Source organism: Aspergillus karnatakaensis, assembly GCF_047715665.1.
Source record: "Aspergillus karnatakaensis strain CBS 102800 unplaced genomic scaffold BJY04scaffold_8, whole genome shotgun sequence".
Classification (NCBI taxonomy): Eukaryota; Fungi; Ascomycota; class Eurotiomycetes; order Eurotiales; family Aspergillaceae; genus Aspergillus; species Aspergillus karnatakaensis.
This window is the reverse complement of record NW_027395720.1, coordinates 524,753-536,973: the sequence shown is the minus strand read 5'-3', so window position 1 is coordinate 536,973 and position 12,221 is coordinate 524,753. Positions and strand designations below refer to the sequence as shown.

Genomic DNA, 12,221 nt, shown 5'->3' with positions numbered 1-12,221 from the left:
TACATCCACTTCACCCTGTACTCTGCATACTCACAATATCTCACCTCACTTCATACCGAATGCGAGGCCAAATTAGCTGCAACCATGAGTGGCCGAGCTCCTACCGGGAAATGGACGCATAGTCGTCTGAAACCGGTAGCGGATTCTCTCGAGTCTGTAGGGTTTGTGTCCAAGGGGGATCGCAAGTATGAGTGCAACTCCAACTCTAGCTCGTCAAGTTGACCCTCGCAGGTTACTTGACTACAAGGCCCAGAAGGACTACTATGAGAAGATTGTGAATCGGTATCTTGAGTTCGGTGCGCATCATTCGAAGAACCTAGATGCAGCGTGGCTGTCTCTTCCTCGAAGTGCCTCGAACGATGCGACGAGAAACCCCCCAGCTTCCGTTCCACAATCAGCTAATGCGGCAGTGTCACCCGGTCCCTCAGCTGCCACAGAATTATCTGCCCTCCTACTCTCCCTACGTAAGCTGCGCGAGGCTGTATTGGCTACCGCCTCGTCCACTCCAATCGCCTTTTCGCAGCGAGTTCATGTGTTCTCCATCAAGGTCTCCATCCAAGCCCAACATCCACCGTCGTACTATCCCTCTCTCCGCCACCTCCTCGATAATCTCCACACTGCTACCAATCCGTTACCAGAGTCTGAGCTGAAAGATCATCTCTCATATCTCATCCTGGACTATGCCTGTCGGCAGGAGGATTTGGTTGCCGCTTTCGAGCTGCGTGCACGGGCGCGTACGCAGTATCATTTCCAGTCGCGAGAAATCGACCAGATCCTTCAAGCAATAGCACATGGCAATTGGATTATGTTTTGGCGCGTTCGAAACGAGGTGGACTCCTGCACTCGTGCAGTGATGAATTGGGCGGAGGATAGGTTCCGACGACACGCTCTCAAAGCCGTCGGCAAGTCTTACCTCGGCGCTGATATTGCGTGGATCACTCAAGGCTGCACCGGAGACAAAGCATGGACGTGGGAGAAACTGGTGGAGAAAGAGAAATTGGGATGGGAGAGAGAGGGCGACAGGATTATAATTCGAAAGCCGAGGTCAAAACCGAAACCTGAGGGCAGTCTTTCGCCCATTCAGGAAAACGCATGACAACGCTTTTATTAATTGTATTTGTCAAAAGTGCATAGCGTTCGGAGCATGATGCGGCGTTGTAGGGCTGCTCTTGGGTTGGGTCTGCAGTATAGGTATATTCGTAGACATGGTTAGCACATGCACATTATTCACTGAGGACGAAATGGCGACAAGTTTGTAGTTTGAAGTCACAACTTGAAATCTACGTTCAGCCGATCGAGGTTTGTATGTCCGGTGACAGGCTGTCTGGCGATGTCTTCGACAAGCCCTTGTTTTAACTGCACCGCCTTATCGGAGCACAGTTCATAGACCGTGGCCAGATTGAACACAAGACTAGAGAAAGAGTTCTGTGCCTGGACTAACGACTCCAAAACATGGCGTGCCTGGTAGGAGTACTGTTAGATTTTCCTTATTACAAAGAATCAAAAAACACGCACCTCGCTTAGCCGACCAGTGTACAAAAGACACACAGCAAGATTCTGGGAAATGATAGCATCACTGAGTTTCCTCTCCTTGCTCTCTAGTAGAGACCGCCACTCGATAACTGCATCGTCGTAACGGCCTTCTGCCATGCTGAGCAGAGGAACGAATATTGCAATCTCAGTGTTGCCGGGACCAGAGAGCTGTCTCGCAGCATCAACATCGCCGATTGCGAGCAAAAGGAGCACGGTTCGCGATTTGATAGAATCATTGACTGGTTCTGTTTTCCTCAGACTCTCCAATGACCTCTTAGCTGCGTTGAGGTCTCCCATCTCAACGAGCGCATTCACTGTCCTGACCCCAAGGTCAGAAAGCCGCTCTCTCCATATATTCCGCTCGGTCGGATCTAGATCTGGACGCATGATCTCTCTTCGTGCTTCAAGGCCAAGTTCGTATAGACCCCCAATACCCCTGCGCGGGTCTCCAAAGCCAATACTCTGTAGCCTGATGGCAAGGACCCGGAGCGGCCATGGCGCAATGTGCCGTGGGTGATTTGTTTGCTGATCGTTGGCCTCTGTTGCCAGAAGCACGGGATCAATGTAGTAGAATGTCGAGCTTAGATCTTCAAGAGACTTTGACTCTTGAGCTGCAATGATCGCATTTCCGGAGAGCTCTAGGCAAGACAGTCGAGTGTAAAACAGGCCAAATATCAGTCTTATATCGGTAGGTGTTATTAGAGAAGAGGTTAAGATTGTGCCGCAAAGATAGGCCGCTAAGAGAAAATGCCCTTCCGCGAGAAGCCTTTCTAGAGTACCAAGGGACGAATCTAGTGTCTCATCAGATGTAGGCGTTATAAATTCAAACCGTAGGGCATGCGGAATGTCCACTTGCGAAAGAGAATGGAAGTTGTCGTATCGGAGAAGAAACGAAAGATCTTTCTCCAGGCCTGTTGGTAAATCTTCTGGGGCCAACGGATCCAATAATCTGAACGAGTCACCCGTATATGCAATTTCCGTTGACTTCCTGTTCACAGGGGAAGATATTCGCAGGTCCTCAATGTTCAGAGGGCTATGCATCATCAGCGTCTATTCGGTCAACTGTAATTACGCCTCTTACTCATCTGGCTGATCCAAAGGGCCCTTGGTTGAGCTGCGCGGCCGAGAAGCTGTGTCGATTAGTTTAGTCGCGGGCTAGGCAGCAGAATAGCTGTTCTTACACTTTGAGACATTCCGGCCATGCTTGTTGGCCGTGTCCATGTTGCAGAGGGCAGTCAACGATGTGGACTAGGAGGCCAGTATAGGCCTAGTAGTTATATAGTCGTAAGAGAATCCCCAAAGTCAATTTAAGGTTAAAGTTGTATGATGTATCCAATTCCATGCGGGATATGAAGCTATTTACAGCATCCCCAATAGTTATCGTATGAGATTCTGCCTAGGCGGTGTGGCGATTGCCGAGAATAAGCAAGTTGGCCCCATTTTTGTTTGTTGCGTCTGCCTTCGAAACATCTACAAGCCGCTCACCACTCCCAACAATCTTCTTTCTTCATCCCCTGACTGCCCACACATTTGGTTTCCTTTCCTGCTCCCATACCCAGCTTTTAGACAGTGCGATAACAGCGCTGCAATACTCTCCACCATGTCGGCCTTTGCTGAGGAATTCCGCTCGAGAAACTTTAGTACGACCTCTGTTCCATCTTGTTGACTGTAAGCAGACAGAAACTAATGGATCATCTTCCAGGTGTCTACGGACAATGGTTAGTAAATAAACTTCCAAACACTTCCCTCTTCTTGTCGCCGTGTTGCGCTTCGTTCAACAATATCGAATCATGGTTGCCTGGGCCTTGGGATATCTTTCCGGATGTGCTTGGCGTCCTTCATGATCGACTTGACAGCTCCTGCCGTTGCCCCAGTGGGCCACAATTTTAAGCCGCTCGCGTGCTCCTTGCTGCCTCGACACTATATCACTCCAGAGACGGATCGCTAACGGCTCTCTGCTAGGACGGGTGTGCTTTGCATCATCCTGTGCCTTGCCGTCGGCATCGCCAACATCTTCTCTTTCAACGCAGTTCTCATCATCTTCAGTATCTTGTGCATGTAAGTCAATGTATATCTCTGATATGGGCTCGTGCTGATCTGTAAAGTGTCTCCGGTCTCATCCTCGTCTTCATTGAAGTGCCTTTCCTCCTCCGAATCTGTCCTACCTCCGAAAAGTTTGACACGTTTATTCGACGTTTCACAACCAATTATATGCGCGCCGCAATGTATACCATCATGAGTATCGTTCAGTGGCTTAGTCTTCTTAAGGATCCGTCTAGCTTGCTTGCTGCCGCTGTCTTTCTCCTCATTGCCGGTATCTTCTATGCGCTCGCTGGTCTCAAGAACCAGGATTTCGTCGGAAGCAAGATCCTTGGCGGTCAAGGGATTGCGCAAATGATTGTCTAAAGCAGCAGTAACAGTTGCGCCGGACAACCTATACTCACCTGTCGTTGGGTACTTTGGGAACGTTTATCACTTGTCTGACCCGGAGCTCAGGAGGCAATGAGTAGTATGAGTTTGAAAAGGACGCATTGAGTTATATTTGCGTCCAGTGCTATGATTACGAATTGACGCTGCTATCCTCGACGCCGATATTCAGGCCTTTGTACTAGTACCTCATTTTATTTGGGAAGCCGAATCTTGTCCGGAAATCGGGTTGGCTTTTTGGGCATCTCTGATTTCCATTTTGTACGGGCTTATTTGCATTGTTATATCTTGTGTTTGTTATGCGAAGAGTCGCCGGCGAGCTTGTTGAATGTTTTTGCCGCAGCAGCTGGCTCGGTTCTGAAACTGCTATAGTTATACCCTAATGCAATCATCCTGGTGATGAATTATCGTAATTCCAGGTTATCTTGGAGCCCGCGACAGGAAGAGTTAGATCTCGCTTTATCTAAATACTGCATGAGGTCGTCATGGACTAGCTTAAGAATTGCAGGCAAATCGTGACAACTGCATCGCTATCATTGCCCAACATCTGCTTTTCACATTGCACACACAAGTCCTCGCCTTTCACAGCCTAGACTAGCCCATCAAATGCCTTATTGATAGCTACTAAACATCTATTCCTAGGCCCGAGTTGGTCAGACAGAATATCAAGCTTCTTCTCCGCAGTCCATATATATATATCAAGTAAAGAACAAACACCAGACCCTCAATGGGCTCTCACTCGTCTGTCATCAGTAGGAGTATATAGGAGTATATCTACCTCCGGCTCCTATACCAAACTTAGGTAGGTACCCCCGCCATATTTTATTTGACGTCATGGTTGCGGTGGGTCTCCAGATGAGGTATGAGTATTTCGAGAAGACGTTGTACTTGTATTGCAACAATGGGAAGTTAACCCTGTCGACTCTAGATACTGCTAATCGTACGTAGTATATGTTTAGAGCGGGAGATACTTAGGTAGCACTACTACCGAAGGATTTTATTACCAGGTACTATATAGACAGATAGATACCTCCTAGTTGCTATCTCGGCCATAAAGGGGTGTTCAGGACACTCCATGATTCAGAATCTACTACAAACATGGACAGAATGAAATGATGTATGGAGAATGAGGGGGGCTTCTAGTATCTGATCCGAATTTGGCTTGGTCTTCTAGTCACTAATGACCGAGCAAACAATATATATTATCAGCTTGTCTACGGGTTGTTCTTATGATTGAGAGGCTATACTCAGACGAAGTACTTTTTCTTCGTCTCTGATTCTCCACGAATTCTGCTGGTCAGATTCTTCCCTGGTACTCGGAGTACGCTGGGTTCTCCATTCCGCATAATAAACGCTCTATCCACCCCGCTGGATGAGATTCAAGACGATAGGCTAGAATACCACCACCTCAAAACATGTACGGGCACGGAGTCTGAGGTTCAACCACACGCCTGGCGTACTCGCATAACCTTGGCCGTAATTCGTGTCGAGGCCTTGGAGGCTGTTGATCAACCTCTTGGATCTGGGGTAAGAAGAAGTGTCCTTCAGTACTATAAAGGTATGGGTACTAGGCCCGAGATCATAGCATCTGAAATCAATAATGGCTCAAAGTAAACAGCTCCTGTCTCCCCTTCTTCTCCGTGAGGTACTTTCTCTTACAACAGAGATTGCCGAGGGAAGTATGTAGATGAGCTACGTCATGTATTGCCTAGGAAAGCCCCTCAACCGTCAACGGGTTACCCCGCATTATTCAAAGAACCACTATAGGTACCTGTACGGAGGAATTTGTCACCAAGCGGACAAAGACATCTATTGCTGTAAGGCAGTCCTGTATCTTGCAATCTCACCGAGAATTATGTCAGGTTACTAGTAGTCTCATCGTCGGGCGTCAGTACAGATTGTTGTTTTGGAAATAAACCCCGGTTATTCACAAATCAAAAGCCCACTCCGTGGCCCTCCTAGAAGAGGAAGTCTCTGCATCAAGATTGCTCGTCTTTGAGAGTCTGGACTAGACTAGCCTCGATCCCAAGGCAACGATGTTTCGAGGCATACTATGTTCGCTGCAAAACCGACCTAAGGTGTAGTAGAGCTGCTCTTATCAGCATTGAGCAAGACACTTGATTAATGATTGAATGGCCTATAAGAAGACCTCAACATCTATCACGCGAACATGCATGGGCTGCGAGGGTCGGTTCCAACTTCCAACCAGCTAAGCCACAGCCCGGCAGGTGTATCCTCAATACTGCTGAAACAAACGACTCCACAAAAGCCGGCTATAAACGGGGTTCCTCACCAGAAAAAGCCCACATGAGCAGCTTTCAAAGTTTTACTAGTGGCCTAATTATAACATTGATTCACCCCACAGTCACAGCAAGGTCTGAAAATTACGCATCTTTGCGGATTGTCGGTGCAGAGACCTATTTTTGACTGTCACGCAGAGAGACGGCAGGATCTCGAGCCATCACTTTGGGATTTCTGAGAGTTGCCCGTGTCCTCTGGTTGGGTCTGAGATCCCTGAGAGCGATCAAAAGCCGAATAAGGGTATGCTGCCCCTCTTGTGGTAATTCGACAGCTGCCGCGTCTCGCAACAGTTTTTGCTATAGTAGTTGATGCCGTTATGAAGTTCGGAGGGCAAGTCCGGATAGTGGCTTTATCCGGCATCTGAGGCTCATGTAAAGTCCCTGATCTACCCTCGATCTCCCAAGGAGACTCCCGGACCAGCAGCATTATCAGAGCTTGATGGACTATACTTGCCGTATAGTATATGTCATCCGAAGCAGTAGCATGCTAGACAGCGGAACTGGATGTTCAATCGGAGCCTAAGCAGTTCAACAGCACATGCTGGGCTATTATTCTGTAGGTATACCTCGTTAGATGTGGTGGGTCCAGTAGTTATTGCAGGTGCGCTCTGTTGTATAGTAGACTGATAGCCAACCAGGCTGGCTGCTGGTGGCTTGTTTCCGAGATATATAATCCTTGTGCCTGCGCATCGCCGCATCATGGACGTGATGCGGACCGCTGTCTGTTCGCAAGATTAGTCGAGGCGCATATGCAGCTCTCAGCAGGATCAAGGCACTGTTGCTTTTGAAAGGTCGAAACACAAGAAAGGAGAGCACGTTGTCGATGATTTGATGAGACAGCACCAGAAAGACTTATGCGGTGAGGGAAAGAGCGAAGCTAACCCACATACTGAGATAAATGACTTTGATGGTGGTGGACGATCCCCAGACGGGTTGAAATTGTGGCTTCCAAAAGCTATCCAACCTTCCCTTGGACGTTCACCGCCTCATCGGCTGATGCAACCAGTCAGATCCAGCCTGATCTAATTCACCCCCCGCCAATTGGCAGAGGTTCTCAAAGGTAAACTTTGGCTGCAAATTTTGTTGAATGATTTATGGTTATCAGCACCCACTGGCAGTTGCTCTGGGGAGCAGAGTGTCCAATTATGAATGCTCTCGTAAGGCTACCAATGATAAGGAGGGCGTATGCGTGCGAATGACACCCCACTTAGCAGGGTCCTGGCTTGAGACAAACCCGTGATTTGCACCATGTGCGCATGAGCAGGCAGAGTTTTCAGGCTGCAATATGGATGCTGTGGAAACCCCAATTCAGACTTTGTATAGTGAGACTCAGTTGAATATTATTTTATTGACCAAGGTTGCTGCTCAGGTCAGGATGAAGGCCGGGCAGGCGTATAACTAACCGGGCCGGGGTCTAGCCCCGCTCAGCCAGTCTGGAATTTTAGTTGATATGGAGGTTTCGAAGATAAGGAGGACAGCAAAGGTTGGATCAGAAACCTCCTGTCCAAGATGGGTGATATGAGTGATTTAAGACCAGCTGGTGGCTGAAAGAGGGTGGTGATCTCCGCATTGCTGGCATAGTGATACCCATTGAGATTGAGCTAACTTCAAGGTACGTACCTGCACCCCCCAGACCTTCTGCTGAATATGTCGATGCATGCCAGTCTGGAAAAAATGCCTCAGCTCAAAAAACGCCGAAAACAAAAACCAACAATTGGTGACCGCACAAGATTCGTCGGCTGGGAAGCCCTTTGGAGGCTGCAGGTTTCGCTCTTTGATTTCCTCTCGTGGATTCATACAAGAATAAGCACCGCTGTCTTTGGATACTATCATACAGCAGCAATATATGGGGGATAAGTATGCTTCAAGATGTTTGCAGTATAGTTTGAAAACTCTAAATCTCGAAATGGCCGTTTCGTACAGTACACTTGTAATTGCAACGAGCGCTTCTCGTTGGCTCACAGGATGGATACCGTCATGATACGGTTATCAGACACTTTCTAGACCGCAGCAAAGGGCCTGGAATGGCGTCAGAGCACGTCACGCGATGGAGAAGTGGGCCGTGGCAGCAAGCGCAGCGTTATGGCCACCGGGTTTTATTACACGTGGTAATTATCGCCCAGCAGTGTCATTAAGCCTTCAAAAGTCATACATCATCTGCTGCTCCTCCTCTTCCCCCTCCGCTGGTTCCAGCTTTTCTTTGCTTCTGCATTGCTTCAATTCTTCACTTCTCCACCTAGACTCTCTTCTCTCAAACATACACTCCACCCCTAATCCTACAATCACGCCCACTGAGCTTATCGTGCTCTATCAATCAGCTTCTACTATTCTCTCGCTTCCTCAGCAACCTTCCTTGCCATTTTGTCTTTATAATTATTTCTTGGTAAGTGCATTTATCTTACATCTCCAGGTGCATCTTGCTCTCAGATCAGATGCTTGGAAAATACTGCTCCCAGCCTCAGCTGCTTCCCAATCATTCTGCGTTACTATTATTGGCTTCTTTATCTTATCATGGATGCTCAATTTGCGCCGCCTGCGCCGTACCGCCATCTCAACTACTCTCAATGTGTTTCGCGAGCTCTCTGGAAAGCCAGAGAGGTTTTGATGCCAGATCTGGTTCAAGAGTCTATCTATCTGCAAACAGTCCGCCCTGTGGTGTTGATCCAGGGCGTCCGATCTATATCTTTGATTGCTGGCTACTACAACTTGTCTGGGTGCATTAACTAACAACAGTTTCTCTTTATAGTCTTGCTTGAGTGATCTCACATTTACTATCCAATATGACGACGCAAACAGGCCCAGTCATCCCGCCTCGACCGACGAGATCGCCTCTTAAGGAGGCCACAGACGGCCCAAAGATACCCCCTCGTCCTACACGTCGTATCGAGCGATCCGTGTCTCCGATGAGCGCCAATTATGCCCCGTCTCCATTGAATGAGCCCCCAAATGGCTCGACTTTGTCTCGGACTGTTTCTCACGACTTGCCCGCCCGACCCCCTAGTGTAACGATTCCGTCGCTTGGGGAGGAGGGCATTGAATACCAGGACTTGGATGTCGGCAGCGCTTCTGATAGCCACCATGCGACCCCCGCGGAAACTCGCAATGTGGCCAGCGATCTCAAGCTCCATGCACCCAGGCCCTCACTTCCAACTTCTAGTGCTAAAGCCAAAGTGGAGGCAGTGACTCGCACCGATTCTGGCCAGGCTGCAGCTGCGGGATTTGGCACGGTAGGGTCTCCCGTGCAAGATGACCAGGCTGAACGACCTGTTCGCTCTCTCTACTCTCAAGGTTCTCGAGCGGCCTCCTCAACTACATCCTTTGACCGCCCACGCTCAATACATGACGAAGAGCACGGTATTCCTGAAATCGGCCAACGGGTTCCGATGTTAGCATATGCAGGTGATGTACAAGCGCCGTCTCCCAGCCCCTACCTAGAGCAGCCAAGTTCGCGCTCTGGGCGCGGGCATCACCGCACCCGTAGCGGCCGAGAAGCTTCTCTGCCTCCTGGTAGCTATGGACTCCATGGACATGGCGTGCCTGCCAATGACAAATTCGAGAAAGCTTGGTATGAGAAGCACCCAGACGAGTTCGCCAAGGAGGAGCAAGGGCATTATGGGTCTGGTGTCGGCACCCCGCGACCAGATTGGGCTCTGAGTAGCGATGATCTGAACAAAATTGTTCGAGGATCCGCCGTTACAGGCTCCGGTTTAGGTAAACTATGCTGTTACAGGAGCGCCCCGGACAATCACTAATACTCGAACAGGAACGTCACCTGCTGTAGCAGGCACACCTGAAGAAGAAGTCGCCTACATTGCTTCCGATGAGTATAGCAAACGTGATTCTCACCCCGTTGTTGAGTCGCCACTTCGTAACGCAACTGTGCCAGCAGCCGAAGCACAGGAAAACGAAAAGAAGAGGCCAGCTGTTATTCATATCGACGAGCCCTATCACCACTTGCATCATCCTGATGGCTTTGCGCACACTCCGGATCCAGAGCAGATTGCTCACAAGGGCCAAGGGGATGAGGATGAAGAGGAGCCCATTCTAGCCGCTGATGAAGTGCGTCCCGAGTCCGCTTTCCAACACCCCGCGGTCTCTCCTACATTCAACCGAAGGGAAAGCGTTGACTATGAAGGCCGGAGTCGAACTCCCAGCATCAACGAAAGTCGCTCGAACAGCAGAGCTAGCCGTCGTGGTAGTACTCCAGCTCTGGCTAGATTCAACTCTCGCGAGGATATCCATGCACCACTCGAGGACGTTGAAGAGTACGAGCCCTTGTTCCCAGAGGATGAATCCAAGGAAAACAAGCCCTTGTCCACGGCCGAGCGCTTCAAGGCGCGTCCGGACAACTTGAAACACCGATTCCCCAGCCAGGATATTTGGGAGGATTCGCCGAATAGTCTTCAGCTCCATGCTACCGTCTCAACTCCCGATATCCCGAAGGAGGGCCGCTTTGAGACTCCGGAGCAAGAAGCAGCTCGCAAGACTCGCGAACCAGGTCTAGACAGTCACCAAGTGGCCCAGCGGATACTTAACTCAGAAGAGGACCAAAGTTCTTTCCGGCCGGGCATGAAGCAAAGATTCCCTAGTCGGGATATCTGGGAGGATGCCCCGGAAAGCCACACACTAGTAACGACAATAGAGCCATCGGAAGAGAAAGAGAAGGATGTCGCAAGTCCGGATGTACCGTCAAAACCTAGCATTCCTCGCCGCCCTGAAAGGCGCCAACCCCCCAGTGTGGATGCCTCGACAAAGCCGATCTCGCCCGTCGAGAAGCGACAGCCGCCCGTGATCCCTGACAGGCCTAAGCCTCAAATCCCGACAAGACCAGCGAACCGTGTTACCCGAACAAACGGCGAAGAGTCTCAAGATGCGTCAGTCAAGCAGAAACCCATTGTGCCCGCTCGCCCAGCTGGCGGCAAAATTGCCTCCCTGAAAGCAGGTTTCTTGTCGGATTTGAACTCGCGTTTGCAGCTTGGTCCGCAGGCGCCCCCCAAGCCGCAAGAAAAGAAGGAAGAAGCCCCCGTTGAGAAGGGTCCGCTGAGTGATGCTCGCAAGGGCCGAGCTCGGGGACCTGCACGGAGAAAGCCTGCTGTGGAGAGCCCTAGTCCGCGACTCCCTACAATCCCAGAGATCAAAATCACCGAAACATGGAATGTTTGGGAGGTCCGCGAGGATGGCAACCTGGTGGTGGGTGATGGAAATAAAGGTCATGTCAACACAGTCGCTCAGGAGTCGTCAGATTGGGGCAACACCATGGCGTCCCCTCTGGCTCGAAATATAGCCGGTGAATCAGTCGACCCCGGAAGGCAACCCAAGAAAGAGTCTGAGGTAGTCCCTGAACCAAAACCTTCTGAGCCCGAACCTGAGGTTTCCCAAACCGAGGTTCCCGAGCCCGTACCGGAGTCCATTAAGTCAGAACCTGTTGTTCAGCAAGAATCTCCTTCGGAGGCACCGGTTCCCGAGGCGCCGGCACAGGCGTCGGCACCAATTGTCGAATCACCCGAAAAACAAGTCGATATTCCAGCAGCCGTATCAGACAAAGTCGATAACTTCGCCGAGTCTCTAGCCGCCACGGCGGACAACAAAAGACCCTCAGACGGTGATGTGACCAACTGATCTTCCCGTCAACTTCATGTCTTGCATTTACCCTGTTCGTTTCATGTCCATGTTTGTCGTACTTATATTCTCTCCTTAATACCTCTGCCGCGGTGCAAATTGCACCAGCGCAAAAACCCTCTTTCTCTGTGACGTGTTGTATGATGCTACCTACTACCTGCCCATCTAGGTAGGTTCCTCCTACCTACCTACCGTGCCTGCCAGATCTGACCTGCTCGGCTTTCCTACCGAGTGTTGTCCTGGCCTTCGTGTTCAGATTAGAACAATACACGCGGAGACGATCATTATCGTTTCGCATTGACCGCATAGGATATTTACCTATTATTGTAAAATTGCAGATTT

The 12,221-nt window shown here is 49.9% G+C and overlaps 4 protein-coding genes across 4 annotated transcripts; 3 read left to right on the top strand and 1 right to left on the bottom strand.

Annotated features, from left to right (window-relative positions):
* Window positions 1-84: 84 nt before the first annotated feature.
* BJY04DRAFT_214954 (uncharacterized protein) lies at window positions 85-1,096 on the top strand (the record flags this gene model as incomplete). The annotated part of the gene is made up of 2 exons (XM_073715353.1): window positions 85-185; window positions 232-1,096. The coding sequence occupies 2 exons, from the start codon at window positions 85-87 to the stop codon at window positions 1,094-1,096; spliced, it is 966 nt and encodes a 321-aa protein (XP_073574889.1).
* An 85-nt stretch (window positions 1,097-1,181) lies between these two features.
* BJY04DRAFT_158927 (uncharacterized protein) lies at window positions 1,182-2,863 on the bottom strand. The gene is made up of 4 exons (XM_073709016.1): window positions 2,715-2,863; window positions 2,615-2,663; window positions 1,516-2,566; window positions 1,182-1,461 (listed from the first exon to the last, which is right to left on the bottom strand). The coding sequence occupies exons 1-4, from the start codon at window positions 2,752-2,754 to the stop codon at window positions 1,267-1,269; spliced, it is 1,335 nt and encodes a 444-aa protein (XP_073574888.1). The 5' UTR covers window positions 2,755-2,863; the 3' UTR covers window positions 1,182-1,266.
* Window positions 2,864-3,006: 143 nt separating this feature from the next.
* On the top strand, window positions 3,007-4,678 carry BJY04DRAFT_181308 (Tvp18 family protein). Its single transcript, XM_073710186.1, has 4 exons — window positions 3,007-3,173; window positions 3,236-3,251; window positions 3,496-3,591; window positions 3,639-4,678. Exons 1-4 carry the CDS (start codon window positions 3,134-3,136, stop codon window positions 3,937-3,939), a joined length of 453 nt encoding a protein of 150 aa, XP_073574887.1. The 5' UTR covers window positions 3,007-3,133; the 3' UTR covers window positions 3,940-4,678.
* Window positions 4,679-8,451: 3,773 nt separating this feature from the next.
* On the top strand, window positions 8,452-12,219 carry BJY04DRAFT_181301 (Aim21 family protein). The gene is made up of 3 exons (XM_073710185.1): window positions 8,452-8,643; window positions 9,007-9,971; window positions 10,024-12,219. Exons 2-3 carry the CDS (start codon window positions 9,041-9,043, stop codon window positions 11,877-11,879), a joined length of 2,787 nt encoding a protein of 928 aa, XP_073574886.1. The 5' UTR covers window positions 8,452-8,643; window positions 9,007-9,040; the 3' UTR covers window positions 11,880-12,219.
* Window positions 12,220-12,221: the final 2 nt, after the last annotated feature.

Coding starts and splice junctions, on each gene's coding strand:
- BJY04DRAFT_181308 (XM_073710186.1), top strand. CDS start 3,134: ATGTCGGCCTTTGCTGAGGAATTCCGCTCGAGAAACTTTA. Junction 3,592..3,638: donor ATCTTCAGTATCTTGTGCAT/GTAAGTCAATGT, acceptor TGATCTGTAAAG/TGTCTCCGGTCTCATCCTCG.
- BJY04DRAFT_181301 (XM_073710185.1), top strand. CDS start 9,041: ATGACGACGCAAACAGGCCCAGTCATCCCGCCTCGACCGACGAGATCG. Junction 9,972..10,023: donor CGTTACAGGCTCCGGTTTAG/GTAAACTATGCT, acceptor ATACTCGAACAG/GAACGTCACCTGCTGTAGCA.
- BJY04DRAFT_158927 (XM_073709016.1), bottom strand. CDS start 2,754: ATGGACACGGCCAACAAGCATGGCCGGAATGTCTCAAAGT. Junction 2,664..2,714: donor TGGCCGGAATGTCTCAAAGT/GTAAGAACAGCT, acceptor TAATCGACACAG/CTTCTCGGCCGCGCAGCTCA. Junction 2,567..2,614: donor CCTTTGGATCAGCCAGATGA/GTAAGAGGCGTA, acceptor GATGATGCATAG/CCCTCTGAACATTGAGGACC.